At 40.3% G+C, this 20,826-nt stretch overlaps 1 protein-coding gene across 13 annotated transcripts in view; it reads left to right on the forward strand.

Moving 5' to 3' along the window:
* LOC118776234 (transcription factor 4-like) overlaps positions 1-20,826 on the forward strand; it is a 161,600-nt gene extending 140,774 nt beyond the window's left edge. For 2 of the 13 annotated variants that reach the window (XM_036526387.1, XM_036526389.1), the window contains 7 exons: positions 554-636; positions 709-930; positions 10,332-10,467; positions 17,593-17,755; positions 18,833-19,062; positions 19,955-20,087; positions 20,620-20,823. In XM_036526387.1, the coding sequence (XP_036382280.1) occupies positions 554-636; positions 709-930; positions 10,332-10,467; positions 17,593-17,755; positions 18,833-19,062; positions 19,955-20,087; positions 20,620-20,671 (1,019 nt within the window). In that variant the 3' untranslated portion in view covers positions 20,672-20,823. Of the gene's footprint in view, positions 1-553; positions 637-708; positions 931-10,331; positions 10,468-17,592; positions 17,756-18,832; positions 19,063-19,954; positions 20,109-20,619 lie in introns of those variants that run through there. The other 11 variants (XM_036526384.1, XM_036526386.1, XM_036526385.1 and 8 more) reach the window with 11 other exon arrangements.

Here is a 20,826-nt window from a genome sequence, read left to right on the forward strand (position 1 = left end):
CAGTAAGAATGGAAGTGATGAATGAATATGGCTTGTTTACTTGAAATACTTCAATTGCTCATGTAACACAGCCTGCAGAACGCAAGACTCTATCTTAACCAGAACTTCTCACAGGAAATATAAGCAGGGAACAAGGGGATCGTGAGTATGGTATGGCAGTAGCCTGCCAAAGGCTAGCAGTGCCTACCATCTCTCCCCTTGTGACTCTGTCTTCCATTCAAGTTAATGACACCAAGTGAAAACAGTTGTCAACAACATCAGGGAGATCAACTAAAGGGGTGTGTACAAGGTGAAGGGAAGAACTGAAGAGCAGTGAAATAGCTGTTTTCCCAGGATGAAGGCGTTAGCTTACTCTTCAAGATCTTTATCAAAACCACTGTAGAAGTAAAAATATGTAATACAAACATAAAAGCCATACTGACTTAGTAGGGTTGTGTGCAGTTGTTTGTAGACATTAGATACATGTTCCTGATTTGTCTTGAGACTAGATGAATGTCGAAAACTGTCGATGTGACAGGTTTGAAGCCCCTTCCTCCTGTCTCCTTTCCTACAGTAACAGCAAACTCAGCTGTGTGGTCAAGAAATGGAGGACAGGGGCAGTTGTCTCCTAGTTATGAAGCGCCACTGCACTCCTTGGTAAGTTCCATCACGTTAGTGACATGAAAGCAAGTCCATACCTTTACCTTCTCCACCTGACCACTGTATTAGCCCCTCCAGCAAAGCCGTATGGAAGAACGTTCAGAGAGGCTGGACGATGCCATCCACATCCTGCGGAGCCACGCGGTGGGGCCAACTGCCAGCATGACCAGTGGGCATGGCGAGATGCACGGCATGATGGGACAGTCACAGAACGGCTCCATGGGCAGCCTGGGCTCAGGGTACGGCACAGGCCTGCTTTCTGCAAACAGGCATTCCATCACGGTAAGCCTGGTAAGGGAATGGGATAAGCTCACTCGAGTCCAAGGTCGCGCTCCTCATCAAGGTTGTTTTGGATCATTCATCCACAGTCTCCCATTGAACTCTTTATGAAATCTTTAAATATGAAATTTTTGCAAGTTTGGCCAAAGTCAAATCTTCTCGGTTGCAGGTCTGCTCTTCTCTTGCTCACTTAGGGTTAGGGTTAGGGTCTCATTAATGTGAGCTTAGCCTCCCATTAAAATAGGGATAAGCTGGCAGATCGCCACTGAAATAAATGTCTCATTGAGAACTTTGAACTAAAGAAGACTTTTTTGGATCTGTGATATATCATCGATGACAGCATATTGATTTCAGAAATGAATGTAGAAGATGTAAAATTCACAGATGTTAGAAAAAAGTGAGGGGATCTGATGAAAAATACTTCAAATTTTATTTTATTTTGAATGTTGATTTGAATAGTTAGCTAGTTTAAATAATGCTTTCTTAGGTTTTGAACTGCTGGGGAACAGAATAACAAACCAAATACCTATGAATTTAAATAAAAATTATAGTAATGTAGTTCATGCAGTTCTTCCCTTTATCAAAGTCGAAGGGAGAAGATGTACATCTTAAAAAATTCTTGGCCTTTGTTTCCCTCCTCTCACCAGATAGGAATTTTAATACTTTGCATGTGTGACACAATGCAGTTTGTTCAGCCAGATGGATATCATAATAGTCTAGTCTCCAAAATATAATGTTTTATCCCATATCTGAAAATCCTTGAATTACAAGCACAAGACATTCAGATGTAAGAAAGTCATCATTTTCTTACTCTGTTTTAAAACAGTCATTAGTGCGTAAATGTAAGGCACCTACATTTGAAACTGCAACAACAAACAAATGTATATACAGCTGTTTCAGTCCATTTTGTGGAATATGCAGGGAATATGTGTTTTTCATTTTGTTTTGTTTTTTTTTTCACTGACTGTTGAATTCTGACAAATATTGAGATGCAGTTAAAACATGCTGTTGTTCAAAGGTAAAATGAAATAGATCAATACTGAACTGATTCAGTAGCCTAGCACAATACACTTGTCAGATATCCCCTTGATTCAGTTGCACTTGATAGCATGATAAATTCAGTTATGGTCTTCATAATGGTAGTAAGGGTCACAGTGCACTGTTGTTGAGTGCTGAGTTACTCATACCCCTTTTACACTATAGTGCAAGTTCCAGGTCATTTTCCATTATCATTTTTGCAGATTTGACAAAAGCATGTTACTCACCTCCTCAACTTATCTCATACTGGTCTGATCAAAAGCAGCCCAAAGGTGGGGTTACCATATTGTGTGGTGGCATTGCAGTAGTCAGTTTTCTTGGGAAGGAGAAACTATTACAAGAGTTTTTCTTGACATCCCATGAAGAGTAGCTCTCAGTTAAGCTATGAACATGCTGCACATGTCAAAACCACTTCTTAATCACCCCTTTTATTTTTGTCAAACACTCAGTGTTGAGATCTACTTCTTAGATGTGTAATAGCTTTGCCAACATTAATCAAATACAGTAACGATCATTGTAGACTTCATAACTAGCTGTATAACTGTATAACTTCAATAACTAGCTAGCTATTGTTAATTCTTTGTAAGTAAAGAATTTGTCCTAATCCTTATGAGTGTACAAAAACCCATATCTCTCCAATTCAATTTCTTTGTGATGTATTATGGACGGAGGACTGCAATGGAAAACCAACTGAGCCAAACGAGCCAAGCCCAGATAGGTCCCAGCTTGCATTGGCACAGCACTGTCAAAGAAAAGGGTATGAGAAAAGTTGGTGCTGTGTGTCCTGCTGTGATTCATAACTCAACTCTTACCACATGTTTTTGTAGCAGATCCCAAGAATGCACAACTGGTTGAAGCAATTTAAACAAACTTTTTTCCAAAGCTATTGAAATGTGAACAGTTGGTTTCCTTTTGGGCTTTGCATTAACATAGCTGCCATTTTTAAGCAGACATTTGTTACATGAGTGCTGTCTTACACCTATAAGCTATGTGTGGCAAAGGGGTAATGGGGGAGGTGCTGCCCATCACACAAAGCCAGCAGTAGGCAGACTAGATGTGCATAATGGAAATATTGTTTGTATTCAGTCATTGTCAGCACATGGCTATGACCATTTGATATATTGTAGGGCAGTCTTAAGATGGGAGAGGAGGGAAGATCCACATAAAAAATATTACAGAAGATGCTTTTAATCTTCTCCAAATTTATTTATTTCTACTTGAAACCAGCCATTAAGCTCCAGCCAGCTGCAGGGAATAAAAAGGCAGTGGAAAGGAGAAAGAGAGGAAACAGATGGAGGAGAGGAAGAGTGGAGGCAGGGCTCTCACTACACATGCACCCAGGAATATACACTACAAAGACTTACGCCCATTATTATACATGCAGCAGTATGCAGACCTAAACTCTAGAAGCCTTCTGCTCACTATGAAGTATTTGTGCGTGCGCTTAGTGAAGGAAGAAACCCAGAGAAAACCTGGATTTGCATTTGTAGGTTGCATATCACCTTTCTGGAAAAGTCTGGTGTTTTGATGGGATTGTGCCCCATTTCCCTCAAAATGTTAAGTACAAAGCCAGTTACCTACAGATTTTTCTTTGCTATTTTGAGTTGTCTGTGATCTGGTATCTTTTCAAACTCAGGTTTGTCCTAAAATTATCATTCCTGTGTTGTGCATTTGTTTGCAATGTACTTACTGATGTACATCCCAATGAGAACTTTGCAGTAATTTCACCAATAATATGTTGTTTTTTTCATCACTTTCAATTTTCATCACTTGAAGATAACACTTGCTTAAAAAATGCAAAACCTGGAAGAACTGAATTTAAGGACTTTGAGCTATATAGCATTTGAAGGGCAACTGTTTGGTCCATACATTATTGAAAGGCCTTCTTAAGTTCATAATGGTACAGGAGGTAGTATACCAGCAAGCTCCAGGTTTCTTTTTCTGGCTCTAATATCAAAGTGCTAAATGACAGGCAGCTTTTATTTATGAATTTATTTGCCAACATTTATGTCAATGCATAATGAATAAACAGAAGCAAAAGCAACCTAAACATTAGAACATGTATGTTTGTCATGACTCTGTAAGTCAAGGTAATAAATGACTCATTGCTTACTAAAACATGGTAGTGCCATAGTCATCAGACCACTTTGACATCCATAGGTTGGTGCAGAAACCTGTGACTCCTCTTCCTTTGTACTCAGTTCCACTCAGCGTAATTCAGCCAGCTGTTATTATTGGCTGAACACACACCCACTATTCAGCTTTTTTGGGCAAACATAGAATTTTTGCTTTTTCATTATCGGGAAGTTAGGTCACCCCATGTCAGCACATACAAACATATGCAGTTAAGAAACATCTGTTTTGCACTTTCAGGGCTGCTTTAAACCTTTGAGTTTAAAAGTAGTGGCAAGGTTGTTTGGAACAGTTCATCAGAAATTCTTCTCAGAAATGTCCTTTGTTTTGATTACTTTGACTGAGATCTTGTTGCAGCCTCAAGTCCAGACACACAGCTAAATTCTTTGAGATGTTTGTTGAAAGGCAAGCATCCATCCAGCGGCAGAGATCTACAGCACTGTCTAATGGTGCTAGTCACACTGTTTTTTGCTTAAAGTAATTAAACTGGTTTTAAAAGGTTTATGTAGTGTATTTCCATTCCCCCTCCTGTGTCACCTTTATACTGTACTATATGTACTGTACTGCATTTTCAATCAAATTCAGAGTGTCCTGCTACAGTACATGAAACCCAGCAAAGCTCATTGGGTGATATGCAGTACAAGGCACACACAAAGTTGATGGCCTCTCTGAGCCTGATTTATACATAGTACAGCTAAACAAACTTTTGTGCTCTTTGAAGGTCAGTGGATACTCACCATTAGAATAAACTGTTGGATCGCTAATCAAAGGGAAATAACATATGGAGATTTATTTTCAAAACAATAGCATAATGTTATGGTTTGATAATGTTTAGTGAAATAATATCAACCTCCAATGGGACACATAAAGATAACAAACAACCACAGAGGGTGTACATGTAACAGAAAAAGAGGGAAATTCTTGGCATAAAAGAACACTTTCAAAGGAAATGTTGCAAAAGCGAGACCTGTGTAGGTTCTGCTGTGTATTCAATGTCCTAGGCTTTCTAGGCAAGAAATTTTTTGATTCTGAGTCCACGTAAAGGGTATGTTGATGGGAGCAGCAATTGGTGGGAAATAGTCACCTGTTTGACATCTCCCAGACATGCATGCCATTCCACCCCCGGCCCCCACAAGAAATCCCAAGGAAAAACAGCTGGATTGTGTTGGGAAATGGTTTTGTTACATGCCTGAGGCTGGGTCATGAATGCTGAGGTCATTGGGAAAGCAGGTGCTCAGATGAAATGCCAAAGTGGTGTGCTGGGGGGGCGGGCAGACAGAGTGGAACGTTTGGTGTTTTGGTGCAGGTTTGAGGCGGATAACCTCCTCCCCACCTATGCAGCTCTAAGAACTGTAGAGGATGTGTGGTGTAATGCATGCAAGTGCACGGCATGCAAGCCCTTCTGCTAATGCATATTCATTCCCACATAGTGATTTAGAGACACAAAACATTCTCGTTTTGCTTTCCTTTTTTCCTCATGCCATTCTAGCCTTTGGAGAGAGATGCACTTCCCAAATCAATCACCAACTGCTATCCAATTAGGTGATGGTATCCTGGGCTAATCTTTTAAATGTTTATTCCAGCCCCATCAGTCAAGTGTTGTTGTTAGCAAGTTGAATTGCCACATATTCAAAAAGTGGGTGTTGGGGCATTATAGCTTCAGAAAAAATTTACATAGCCTTTTGAAATTCAGATGCCTTTTTAAGTGAGTAAACCCTGAGTCTCTGTAAATCATCACCAGGTCAGATTGCGGTCAGGCGTTACTAGATCAGTGGTGTTTTAAAAAGGAGCTCAACTTCTCACTTTCAACAGGAGCACTCACTCTCTGAAAAAGAACTCTCAGAACATTTGGAGCAGTGAAGAAATTACGCTGCACAGATGTTGACTGGTGCATTGTGAAACTCCCCATCCATGGTTTTAAAAATGTTTGGAGGTTGTTCCCACACACACACACACGCACGTACGCACGCACGCACATACATATACAGAGACAAATATAGCAACAGCATTAGAAAGCTTCCACTGAACTTTAAGCCTACAAATCCACTTTTAAGATCATTTTTAAGTTATTTGACTATTGAGTGTTCCTCTGTCCTCATCTTAAACCCCTCTCCACATACATTATGTGTGGTTTCCAGGATGGGTTGAGGCCAGTCCAGGAACAATTAAGTGCCTAGACTGCAAAACAAGTAACCCAATACATAAAATAAGCAAACAAACAAACAAAAAAATAGATTTCATATGAGTAAGCAGATGCTTTGCTGGAAACAAGTGTTTCAGCATGGGCAATTGTTTTTTGTGAGAAAAATGTCTTTGTTCTTGTCTCAGATAAAAAAGAGTAACTGTTAATCATAGCAAATGACACACACACACACCCACTCACCCAAACACATGTGTATCCAATATTCTTCTTGCTTCATGGATATTCTTAATGGGCACAGAAGTGTCAATGCAAACAGCCTATCTGAGTAGTCTTGCTTAACAAAACACAGGACTTTGTGTCAAGTCATCTCTGCTGCAAGTGCCATTCAGAATACTGAGCAGCACTGCAAAATATTTCTACTTCAGTTTGTCATGTTATTCGGTGAACTTAGTGTTATGCATTGTATATTTCAGTTCTATTAAAATGGAATGAATCCTTGCTGCTGTTTTTATACCATGAATCAGATCGAAGTCAACTACAATAGCTCTCATATTTCGTTCTTTCACTTTATTAATAAAAGAACTGTCAATAAGGTTTTACCAGTATGTGGTCCAATTTGACTGATTTACAAAAAAGCGTGTTATGCCAACACGCTGCAGCTAGTGTCTAGTGTCTCGACTTTCCATGGCTCCCTGCTTCACAATGCTAGGTGCATTCAGCTCCGTATGAGGTTCCTTGGTTAATTGAAAGAGCATTTAAAGAAGTGGCATCTGAGCTTTAAGTGTGCTCAAAATGATAAGTATGTGTGATCCGGTGAGTCAGAGAGACCCAGTCAGACAGTAGCGAACCCAGTGCTCATCATGCAAAATCTATGTATCTTCTTTAATAAGCCTAAGGGTGGAACTCTGTTTTTTAAATGTGATTTGAATAATGTTGTTTTAAAATAACACTTTCCTACCACTTTTGTTCTGTAGGAGGCCATTGTCTATTTTTTTAACAGCAACACTTGTTGTACTATGAACCTTAGACAGATATTTTGTAGATTTGCATAAAAAGGATTTTCAAGGTACGATGGTAAGCATATTGGTACATGCATGTAACAGCCAATCAATTTGGGGTTCTGAAACTGAAATAGAAAAAAAAACAGGAAAACAGGTTTATGATATTAATGACATTCTGGGGTGGAGCGTGGACTGTATAGCCAGTAGGTCTGTACTGTGAGATGACACATCAATACCATCAATAACTAGCATTTTAAAGTGTGGCACCATTTTCAAGCACGTACAAGCATGGCAGGCATTCTGCCAGCAAGCCTCCCTAGAAGGGAATGATTGTGTTTAAAATTTGCTTTCAAATACATAATCAATAAATTTCACAGTATTGTTCATTACCATTAGCTAGGAATGACTAATTTTCAATAACAAAGACTAAGCTCTGATTAAGTGCAAGGAAGTCTAACCTTGATATGACCCTTGATATGTCCCTTCCAGAAATGACTTTAAGGTAAACTTCTATCGTCAATTAATGTCATGACTACTTCTCCTTTCTTAGGTTATAAGACAACGTGGACTGTGTCCATTTAAAATTTTGCAAATCTTTTCACTGACAGAGGTGTGGTTTACAGACCTGTTTGCTCAGTGGAGCTTCAAATTGGGCACTTTCTGTAATAGTCAGTGTAATATTCAGTGTAAGACATATGCCAGTCATTTGAGGCATGATCTGACATCACTGTTTTGTCTCTCCAGTTTTAGGTCTCAGTTTTATTTACTCCAAAAAGTTCCATCCAGATGTTTGTATGATTAATCTAAGAATAGGGCGATTGATATGGAACACACAGCTGGCACCATGGTGTGGTTAGGTAAACCGCGTGGCATGACAATGTGGCCATTTAGACAGCAAGCAGCTGTTTTGACTACCATCTCAACATTCCAAGTTTTATTTAATGTTTTGATCTCAGGGTATGATCTCAGACATCACGCTGTGAGCTACTGAGACAGCAGAAAAGTGAAAAGTACAGGGAAGCATGAGTCTTCCAGAATGTCTCTTTTCACTGAGTGGGGAAATGCACTGGCAGCCCTAGGCTGAACTGCCAGGCATAGCATGAGGAACAGAGGCTAACACAGGTGCCTCACATAATTTCAGATGCACTTTCAAAGTGTTGCACTTTATCTAATGGTTCACAGACTTTGTTTATATATGCTGTTTTTTCCATGTTGTTCTCAGGCCCATCCACATTGAGGATACAAGTGTCCTATGGCACATAAAATGCAGATATCTGATCTTGTGTGGTCAGTTCTGTGTGTGGCTTCTGTCCGGTACAGCCTAGGCAGGATGACTTTGAACAGATTTTTTACTTTGGTTTAACATCCCCATAGCTTATGCTGTGTTTTCTGTTTTCTTGCCTTGCACAGAGTAGAAGAGGTGCCAAGAATCTGACAAAACACATCCCTTCTTTATGACTTAGTAGCACAAAAAAGCAGCTATTCTCTACTTCAACAGAGAGACAACAACCACAACAGTAAAAAGAAAAAAAAACTGGCCTAGCAACCAACAATGGGTGTTGTACATGTTGTGACACAGGTTGTCATTTGGTGTGCTTTGTTTCATTTGTTTTTGTGTGCTGTGTGCGAGCTAGAAGGCCAGTAAGATTATGCGATCCACAATGACCCCAATCCCACTGTTTATATTAATTAATCAAAGGTATAGTATTACCATTGCCCTCTCATTGTACACTCATGAACTATGTGTACACTCATGCACCCTCATGTCATTTTGATGAAATATGTCAAGTATTCCAAACAATAACCACCTTTATTTTACATCAAAATGACAAATAATTAGTAGTTTTGGAGCAATACACATATAATCTTTCTTCTCTCATTTAAAAAAAATCAGAGGTATTTGGTGTTCTTATTAGGAACTGAAATGATTGAAATGATTTGAATCTGAAATGAAGCTGAATCTGAAACTTGAAATGATTAGGAACTAAAAGTGTCAGTTTAGGAAAAAGACTGGGCTCTGGTGATGGTCCTACAAAGTAAACAGTGCAGTTTTATGTACCAGGAAGTTGCAGGGCATAATACAGTTGTTCACTCAAAGTAAAAGCTTTGTTTTTAGTTGCAGCATAATCTGTCTATCACAGCTGAAGTACCTTGCTCCTGATTAACAAAGGAAAGGATTGTCAAAGTATGGGGGATAACCATATCCCCAGCAGGCCTACATTGTGAGCTGACGCATCAGCCCTAGTTTACTTTCATTTTAAAGAATGAAACTATTTTCAAGATTGTTCATTGGTTGTTATATATGGTACTGATCCATGATTGGGCCATTTTGAATACAGAGGACTGGGATGAAAGGTAAGCCAACACATTGGGGCTTGGAGCACCTTTTCTGGTGTCACAAAGCTGTTCAACATTTTCTGATATTTGCAGCAGGTAGAGAAGCATTGGTGACAATTCAGGGTCTGCTGTCAGAGTTTTAGCCAGAATTACAGGTGGGGGAGGTAAAAATGTCAGGTCCTTATCCCTTAAATGGGGAATTAGTGCCAAATCACAAGTCCTGATGGATTTCACAGGTCTGTTGTGGGAATTAGGAAGCCCATCATTTAACATATGGGCATTAAGGTAATTGCTAGTTGAGTTGGCAGACATGATAGAAAACAAATGGACGTGAATAAGCATGCTTCGATGAGGCATCCTGGGAGATCATTTTGGATTTTACCTGCCTGAGCAGCTCCTCCGTGCTGGCTTGTCACTAGTGATAGATGGGAAATGGAAGGTGTCCGGATGCTCTTTTAGAATCACAATGGAAGTGCTCCCTCTGGTGGTGATATCCTGCAGTCTTCAAAGTAGCCCAGTTGGAGGTACAGGGGGTCTTAATCACACAGTAGAATTTCATCTTCATACCACATCTGTTCATTGCTGGAAAAAAATGTGCCGGAAGTTTTTTGTAACAGTACAACATATTCCCATTTGCTTTCTGTGTTTTTCTCTGTTTCTCTATGTAGTGAATGTTTCTGTTTTGAAATGATCGCTGGATCCTTACCTGCATTGTGTTGCCAGTTTCCTTGTTTTAACAGTTGTCACTTCTCATTTTGCAGGTAGGGGCACATCGGGAGGATAGTGTGAGTTTACGTGGTGGTCACTCGCTGGTGCCCAATCAAGTGCCAGTCCCGCAGCTCCCTGTACAGTCCGCTACATCGCCAGGTCTGGGCCAGCCACCAGAAGCATACCGCGGTGAGTTGCTCTGGTCACTTTTACAGGTCTATGTTACAGTGTTGGGTGTTGTTATTAATGGGAACCTATTGCATGTTACATGTCTGTTTGGAAGGTGGAGGCTGTAAAAATTAAAGAAAAAATGAAAAGGGATATGTTTCATTGATTAGAAAAACAAGTGATTAAGGGATTTCACCTGTGAAACAAAGGATGCTAAAATTGGTCTTTGCACATCAGTTTTTAAAATTTAGAATTTACCTTTTTGACAGCACGTTCTGTTAAAGTCCACGCCAACTGTTTACAGAAATGTAAATAACTTTTGCAAAGTTAAGGCAATCAAGACTTTATAGGTAATGGAATACCTTCAGTGATGAGACATGGAAGAAAAGCAGTGTTAATTTTTACAATGCGCGTTTAAATTTAGTCAATCTTTTGTCATGTCATATGAATTAATTTTAGTTCATTTGACACTGACAAAAATGGCATATAATTTTAGTCAATAAAAATAACTAGAAAAGTGCATTTCCTGAAGAAAATGCAGAGTGTGATTGTGATCCGGCAGCGAAAACTTGCTAACGTATATGAGACGATCACTAGGATGTGGCTAAGTGGTAGGTAGGGTTAGGGCTGGGCAATATGGCCTATAAATAATATCGCGATATTTTTAGGCTATATCGCGATACACAATATATATTGGTATTTTGAAATCTCCTCTAAAGCACTTCAGAAATGCTCAATTTAACACTTTGATGCATACAATCACACCAGTATGATGATTCTAATAGTCCCTGCAACATATGTCTGCATTAAAGCATTCTTGTTTATATTCATTAGTGGTTTCTATTGGAACAATTTTAAACTTGCATGCAAAAAGGGGGAAATCACAAGTTAAATTTAACAAAACAGTATTTTGCTGCATATTTTGCAGATAACCTTCCTTGCAATACTCAGGGCTCCAGAACTTTTCCACTGGTAGCACTGGTGGTACCAACTTTCTCAGTCAGTTTTCTCAGTTTTCCCAGCACTTGATTTGGTCGCACCCTTTTTTGGTACAGCATGGTATTAATCAATGACCTTGCATGCTGATGAATAGTTGTCTTAATTTGCATACCCTAGTTTTGCATTGATGTAAAGATTGACAGTGACTCAAGACTTGGAATTTGCAAAATATTTTAATCTGAAAATTAAGTTTCCCTCGTACCACAACCACAGTTACTGCGTTAGCCATTTTGGTTGAAAATAGTACTTTTTCTTCTTCACTGGCTCAGTCGGTCTCTCCCTGCCAGCACCTGTACTCTCATCATCAGTTGTGTCTGAGTCGGGACCTCTTGTTGGCTCTCCCTCTCCACCAGCCTCCTCCTCTCTCTCCTCATTTTGTTTTTTAACCCTTTTGCGCGTACGGTCACACCAGTGTGATTAGGCGTTTAGCGCGTATGCTAAAACAGGTGCAATTAGAACACGAGGTTGGAAAAAATTCTAGCTAATTCTAGCTTTGAGGAAACAGCGATTTAACATTAAAAAATATAGCAAATGCGGCGGTGAAAACTATGACGTCATAGGCTTAACACTATGACTATAAGCTTAATAACACTAATGAAAACATAACGAACCATGTAATGTAACGCACTACATAACATAAAATATGTTACGTGCGAAAAGGTTAAAATAATCAGGTACAGGGGCACCAAAACAGCCTAATCATTATGCACTCACACAAATGCGACTACTTGAAATTTTAGCTCACACACTCTCAAAAAAATGATCGCATATGCGACAATTTTGGTCACAGTCTGGAGCCCTGGATACCCAGACCACTGCCAGACAATGGATGCAGTGCTGTTTCTTTTCGGAACCAATTCATCCGCCTCCATCTTCTATTACCATTTCCGAACTCAGCACAGTGTGTATGTGAGTTTTTTCTTTTCAATATGGTTGCTGGGGAATTGCTAGGGGGACGCTGGGTGGTTGCCAGGGTGTTGCTGAGTGGTTGCTATGGTAAACAATATGGTCACTGGGCATTGCTAGGGCGTTTCTGGGTGGTTGCCAAAGTGTTGCTGAGTGGTTTCTAGGTGGTTGCTAGGGTGTTGCTAGGCGGTTACTAGGGTGTTTGTAAGTGGTTGCTAGGCAGTTGCTAGGGTGAACAATATGGTTGCTAGGGACACACCCACCTTTGCTGAGTGTTGGGTCACATGACCCAAAGCAGCATATCAGGTCCAGTGGCTATTGGTCAAATGGTAACCCAGTGGTAAGACTTTGAAAAATGAACTGAAATGAGTGGGAGGAGGGAGAGATGAATAAATGAGTAAAAGATGAGTGCGAGTAAGTATGGGTTTTAATGAGTGTTGGGTGGCATGACCTGAGCCAGCATATGAGGTACTGTCACCATAGGCTGAAAGGTGACAGAGCGGTAAGACTTTGAAAAATGAATTGGAGTCAATGGGAGGATGGAAGAATGAGTGAATGACAAAAAAACGAGTGCAGGGTCAGTATGGTTTTCAATGAGTGTTGGGTGATTTGTCCTGAGGCAGCATATGTGGTACAGTGGCTGTCGGGCCAAAGGTGACCGAGCAGTAAGACCTTAAAAATGAACTGAGGTGAATGGGAGGATGGAGCGTTGAGTGAATGACAAAAAGACGAGTGCGGATCACGACAGTCTTGGGGGATTGTTGGGTGATTTGACCTGAAGCAACATATGAGGTATGGTAGCTATGGGGTGAAAAGTGACCGAATGGGAAGGCCATGAAGTGTGAGGGGGGTGATTTTGAAAGTGAACGGGAGTCTACGGGAAAAAAGGGATGAAAAAACGACCAAAACTAGAGAACGATTACGGATACGGCTTAGCTGTATACAAGCAACCCAATCGGGGTCAGACTGGACAGGTTACAAAAACTGTGGGAGGAGAAGCGGGACAAAATTTGGTGGAATAAGAAGAAAAAGAAAAAGAAGAATAAAACTATCGGATAACAATAGTGTGCTCGCACTAATAACATTTTAGTCAACGAAAATCTGCACGTCAAACTGTAACATACTAAACCAAAACCAAACATTTTCAAAAACATATCAATATTTATTAATTATAACATTTATCAGCATATAAACAAAATACTTGCAAACAGTATTTTCCTTCTTTTTTTAAATAAATAGGAAACAGGAAAACTGCAACATGTGAAAACTGACCAGTTGTAAACTGTTCATAGAGTTAAAAGAAAAAACTAAATTGACCTCACCCGTCTGCCCAGAGTCCCCAGCCAACCAAAGACCTGAGTGGCAGAATACCATACAGGAGACTTATGTCAACTGGCAGATACATCCTGTGCTATTATTTATGAATCTGCTGACAATGGGTGATGGACAAGAGCAGTAGATAGTTTGTCGAATTGAAATCTCACAGACTTACAGGGACATTGGAGTGTTTGATGCTAGCGTGCAGCCTTATGTTTAAAAACGACAAAACATACACAAAACTGATGCTACTGTAACATTACACCAATGTCACTAATAAAGTATGCACAGTGTGTCTGGAGTTGTCACAGACAAGAAGCTCCTTAGATGAGAATAAGTAAATCAAACATTTGTAAACATTTCAAATAAACAAAATACTGTTGAAAAAATAATTCTGTTTCTTCTAAAGGTTTTTCACAATACATAGCCAATGGAACCCACCTTAACAAACTATCCATTCACAGCACACGACTTCTACATGTAATCTCTGATTGATGACTTAAAAGAAAAAAGTAAAGTAAGATTCAAACAGCTAACAGGAGACTAGGAGACAGCCTGGGTCCCCAGCCATTTATTGATAATGTCTCCGCTCTGTGGGAAACCCTAAGGGAATTATACAATTTATTGATTTTCATGAAGGCATTTAGTTCAAGATGAGTCTTGGCTGGGTTCCACTTCCCTCTGGTGAGGTCTTCTGTAATGCTGAACACTCTTTCTGCAAAAGCATGTGAGGCTGGCATTGAGAGTATGTCCAGTGCAAAGGGCCTGAGGATTGGAAACACATCGCTACTCTGTGTTTTCCAGGAATCAATGCCGATGTCTGCTTCCCAGTCCTCTGACAGCAATTGCTTGTATTTCATCAGTTCATGCTTTATGCACATCTTAGGGCCCGTGGACTGCTTTGGTTTGCACTTTGAGAGAAACTGAAATCTGGGCTTCTTTGCTGATGAGGAGGTTGCTGGAAAACTTTCTGTAGGTGTCTTCTCCTGAGGTGCATCTTGAAAACAAGAGATGCTGTATTGTTCAAATGACTTTAGAAGGACCTGGACCTTCTCATATTTATTCTCCAGAAGAGTCTCATTAGCAAGAGTGAGATCCAAAAGGCAAGTAGCAGCTGCCAGTGGATGGAAGTGCTCTGCATCTGGATCAATAAAGTGCCTGAAACATTCTTCCAAGTTGTTCTTCATTTTATATGACACAGCAGCCAGTTATTTGTGCTGAGTGGTGTCCATGATGTCACTCAGGTGAGCAGAGAGATCCTACAGAGCTGTGAGAACAAGTGACAGTGACATTGTATTGTTTTGTAGTGTTTTGTGTGTAAAAGTAAGTCCTTCAAGGCACTCTGCCAACCTCTGCCATTCACTGGAAAAGAGGCAGTCCTAGTCCTCTTGGTCTGCTAATTGGCAAAGGGTGTCCTTCATCTGGATGCGGCGTTCCGCCAATGTTGAAAGTGCTGCTCCATCTTGTGGGACAGTCCACAATTACACACAATCCACAAGCCTCCAGCCTGTTTCTCTGTAGCCTTTGATGACCTCTTGAACGTTTTCACAATGGTGTGAACTTTGTCCAACAAGCGGCCTAGACTGGATTCCTTGTGAATAATGTTCACGACAAGTTGAAGACTATGGACCACACAGGGAGTCCGGTCAAGGTTTTCACACGTAATCAGCTTCTTCTGCCCATGTTGTTTCTGTTTCTGAATCCAGTTTACTCTCAGCATCACTTGATTAAGTACTCTGATGTTCCCTTTCCACTTGTCTTTTGAAGGCCACCACCATATTGCTGCCATTGTCACTGATAATTGTCAGAACCTTTTGTTTTGGGATCATCCATTCAGCAAGGCAACAGTCAACACATGCCTTGATGGACTCACCCGTGTGTCCAATCTGTTGTAGTGCCAGAAGCGCATGCCTGGCCTTGTTTTCTGTGGGACAACAGAAACATGCACTTATGGCGAGGAATGAAGTGGTCATCCCCCTCTTTGTCCAAATCGTTACCCAATTGTTACCTTTCGGGCATCAGCTAATCCAGACATCAGTTTCTGCTTCTTCTCTTGAAACAAGTTGTCACTGAGGTTGCTTATCTTCTTCTTTTTGGGAAGGTTGAATCTTTTGCCAAAGACCTGTATCATCTCATGAAAATCCTTTTGTTATAATGAAGCCAGAAAACTGCTGGCTGTTAGCAAGTGTTAGCTAGCTAACTCGCCCACACAAGCAAGCTAGCTATAGACAACTCTGGTTAGCAATAATGTTATATATCAGCAGGCAGCTAGCTATTTGACTCTTCAGCTATGCTAGCTAGCTGACGTTAACTAGTCACGTTAGCAAGTCTATCTTGATCTTTCACTTAGTTTATGAACTTACCGTTTTACAGACATCCATGTGTTGCTGCCACAGATGCCATCATAGGTTTGTGGAGTTTCTTTCCCTTTAAGGAGTACATGCACACATTGCATACTGTTTTAGACGTGGCTGAATCAAACTTAAAGTATTGCCAGACACTCAATCTTCTTCTTCCCGCTGTCAATGTTCTCATGCCTGTGTGATGCGGCCGTGCACCAATAGCATACTATGCAGCCTGTAGGTGGCAGCCTTGAGCACCCTGTACTGACATGAGACATAAATCCTACCACTTGAATTTGAGCCCCTGAAATAATAGCTGGATTATTAGCTAATATTTAGAAGTTACTGCAATTGGATTATTTGAAGCAACCACAGTCTTTGTAGATTTTTCTTCTTCTCCTAAAACGCTGTTAGTGTGTTGATAATGTCTTGCAGTGTTATTTTTGTCTCATCATATTTTCGTCAACAGTATGTATAAATTAAAATTGTTTCATTATCGTCATGATGTATATTTTTCGTCTCATCTTCATTATCGTTGACAAAATTAAAAAACCCTTCATCAATGAACATTTTTGTCACTAATTTCATTGACGAGACGAAGGGGACTGCAAAAGCACAGTAGTCAGAACTGATGAACTCTGTGGTCATCCTTGTGGTACAACACCTACACTTAGATCCTCTGATGTGCAGTCATTGTGTTCTTTAACAATGTACAGTGTTGTGTTTTATTGTATCATATTTTATCATAAAATCAGCATGTCATCAGGACCAATAGATGCAATTGTATTTAGAGCAATAATTTGCAGACTCCTTTGAAAAATGATGTTCAGTTACACAGATGTTTCCAGCAGCATCATGTCAGAGAACTGATTAACTTGAGGGTGTGCCGTTTGACTTGTGGCTCCGGTTATACCTTATAGACTTGAGGGAGTCCCCACCAATCAGAACAGGAGTTCCGCCTTTGGCAGGAAGCAAAGCACCTTTTGTTTTCCTGTGACCCATTTATCGTTCACTCTCCCTATTTTCCAATCATAGGTGTAATGGAGGGGTGGATGTCCCTCCCTCTCACAGAGGTATTGGTGTAGAGCAGAAGGATTCTCAGTGTGTAGATGTTTTGTGACAGTGCACAGTGTGCTGCTCAGATGATCACTTTTATACAGTTTTTATACACTTTTGATTGGAGCAGGAGGCTGTATTTCTACTACTGGCAATTCACGCACTGGGACATACAATATCTACAATGAAACCCCAAACCATTTTTCAATGTCAGGATCAAATGCATTTATTGTAGTTTGGTGATGGCAATTAATTAACCTGTTTCTGTATGACTTGCAAGCTTTTCAGATGTGAGACACCTAGGTAGGCAAAGCAGAAGCACTTGAATAGTAGTATATAGACAAAGATTGACATACAGGGGGCCACGTGTTTGTAAAGTCTACTCTAGCACAACTCTAGGCCACTGATTTGCAGCTCTGTAGAAGGTCAAAATTGTAAATATGATATAAAATTCCTAGAGAGCAACTTGTTTTCATTCATTTACACTGTACTGAATAGTATATTATTTCTCTCACTCCCTCCCCAGTCCTTTCCAGTGGATTGCACGGCCAGAGCACTTCATCCATCAGCTCTGAGATCAAGTCGGAGGATGAGGGGGATGAGAACATGCTGGACAGCAAGTCCCTTGACATCAAGAGGGATAATGATGACAAGAAGGACCTCAAGTCAATTAATAGGTCAAGATCTAGGTAACAGTAAAGTTAGCGCGCGCTTCATTCAACTCCTTCAAAGGACTTTGATGAAGTGAACAGTGTGCTGTGAGAGACACCTAAATGAAAACATCCAGTAAACCTGTCAAAATTATTATCCATGAGCACACTCCTTACGCAAGTTTGAGTCTTAGTTGGGGCAGTGCTGTCGTGCCCCTAAGCAAAGTACTTGATTTGAATTTCCAAACTTCCACCTGTATAAATGGATAACATGTCAAAAGTTATCTCAGTAGGCCACACTGGTTAAGGGCATCTACTATGCCCTTAATAACATTAAGTATGTCCTTAATTACAGGTTAAAGGACCTTATATTAAGGTAATTTACCAGTAATGTGTGTAATTTATATAACATCATCACCATTCTTGTGTACATTGAACAGTCAATACCCACATACATACCTACACATACGCATCACCTCCAGCAAAACCTTTGGATGGCATGGCCTGCAGCTGAGTATTAAATTTCCATTCATATATAGAGGTGCTCTGTTTGGCTGCTTCTCTCAGTCTTTTGTCAGGTTGTGGTACAGACTTCTGTGGTTTTGGGCCTGGGTTTAGCTGTCGTTCACACACAAGTGTACGGAAGCTGTGCACATATTTTGAAAGCGCACTGCATGTGGCACATCCCCAAAAGAATAAATGACTCTGTCCTCAAGCGGTTTATACATTTTCATTAGTGGAAGACCATGCTTAAAATGCCTGGGTTTTCTGTGACTTTCTTTTTCCTCCCATATTATTGAAATAAGAGGATTCAAACATGTTTCAAAGACTACTAAGAGTGGCATGACCATCAGCCCCTGATTTCCACCTTGAATATCCATTGTGACACAGCTCACTTAACACAGGCAGGTGTGTCATCTGAATTGTAATTACATAAAAGTACTGCTCGTCATTTCCTATAGAACTGTACAAGACTGAATTTGCTCAGTAGCCCATTTGAAAAGACAGCTGAATAAAATGAATGAAACCTGTGGCTCTGTGAGAGTTGGTCCCAGCTGAAGCATGTCCTGTGCCCCTCCTCTCGGTCTGTCTGTGCTCCCTGTGCCTGTCCCTCAGTGCTAATGCTGATGAGGACCTGACCCCGGAGCAGAAGATGGAGCGGGAGAGGGAACGCAGGATGGCCAACAACACGCGTGAGCGTCTGCGTGTGCGTGACATCAACGAGGGCTTCAAGGAGCTGGGCCGCATGGTGCAGCTCCATCTGAAGAGCGACAAGCCCCAGACCAAACTACTCATCCTGCACCAGGCCGTAGCTGTCATCCTCAGCCTGGAGCAACAGGTCCGAGGTATTACTCTTATTGCTTGTATTACTCTCTGCTATTGTCGCTATATTATTATTTGGAGGGAGCTAAGAAAATAGATTTTTTATTATTTAAAAAAATGAACTAAAAGTAAATTTATTTAGCAATCATTACACTAGGCACACTCACTCATTTTCCATCCTTCTTGTCCTACTTGTGGAAAATGTGTGGATTTAATGATAAAAAATGACATTTTGGAAGTAGACAGTATAAATAAAATCTCCACAAACACACACACGCACGCACAAAACATTTTCATCATACAAAAAATAACAAATTACCTGTTTGTACAATCCAGATAATCCCAATGGATTATCTGGATAATTCCAGATATCAAAGGTATGAATGAAACAATTTGGGCCACATTACCTCAGTCAAACTCAGTAGGAACTAATTCCAAAATGGTATATCCTAAATTATTTTGTGTTATTTGGACCTGTATTTTTTGTTCTTTTCATTTTACCATCTGAAAACAATGTGGTCTTTCAAAATATATAAGGTACCAGATTTCAGAGGCATGGATAAACTTTGGAGTCATGGATTAAATTTGTTAGCCATGAATTAGGCTTCAGAGTGATGAGTGAGACTTTTTTGCTACATCAGTTTGGCCTTGCCAGGTGGCAAGAGGGACTAATATTACCAAACTGAGTAGAGAGCAATTCTATCTTAAATCTAATACAGAGTCTAATTTAGCTTACTTAAAACCTAGAAGGAATTTTTAACATGTAGGAAAGGCTAGACCAAAGCAAGAGCACGGAGAACTTCTTTCTGTTACTTTTCAGACAGTGTCTGTATTGGAGGTTTACCCTTGATACTCTAGAGTTCCCCCTACTGAATGTCCAAAAACTCACTGACTGGTATACCATTGTATACCTAGAGAGGAACTTGAACCCCAAAGCTGCTTGCCTGAAGAGACGGGAGGAGGAGAAGGTGTCGCGGGACGGGCCCAGTCTTTCCATGGGCGGGGCACACCACAACATGGGCGATGTCTCCAACCCCATGGGACAAATGTAAAGAGAACCTCGTAAATGGTCAGAATGCCTCACTCTAAGCTCAACTCATTGTTGCATTTTGACATCAGATTGGCAATATGTGGACATTGGCTGCTGAGCTGTAGTATAGGTCTTTTCAAGGTCTGCTTGTTGACCTCAGTACCAAAAGTGGGCCAGCCAAAATGTAGAATGTAGCATATCTGCAAACCATTCATGAAATTAACAAAAAAATGTGTTGTTTTCCTTTGTTGTGATATTGTGTTGTTGCAGAAATTGGCAACAGTTCAATCACTAATATGCAAACACTAATATAAATTTAGAGGCTTTCTGAGCCATTACAGGGCTTAACTCTTTTTCCAACTTATCAAGAGTGAATTTAGTAGTGAACTTTTTAGTAGTGATTTTGTAATCTGTCATTGCCTCTGTTGTTTTCTTTTGTGCAGTTTTTGACAGTTACTGTAGTGCTGTGCATGATACTGTAGTTGGTTACATAGAAATTGAAGGTTTGATATATTAACAATCTTGTTTGGCCTCTTCTTTTACTCCACAGGTCCAAGTTGCCAAGTGACTCCATCAAAATGATGAGTGACAACTTCCTTTGACAGTGTTGTCCATTTCCTGCCAATCACCCAGTGTTGTCCAATTCCTCCCCCACCCCTTTTTAAGTACAAGACAGCAAAGGTACAGTAGCTTAGGCAAGACAGACACAAAATGTTTTTTTTTTTCAGCATTCCCCTTTTTGGAAAAAAAAACATTG

This window comes from Megalops cyprinoides, chromosome 4, assembly GCF_013368585.1.
Source record: "Megalops cyprinoides isolate fMegCyp1 chromosome 4, fMegCyp1.pri, whole genome shotgun sequence".
Taxonomy (NCBI): domain Eukaryota; kingdom Metazoa; phylum Chordata; class Actinopteri; order Elopiformes; family Megalopidae; genus Megalops; species Megalops cyprinoides.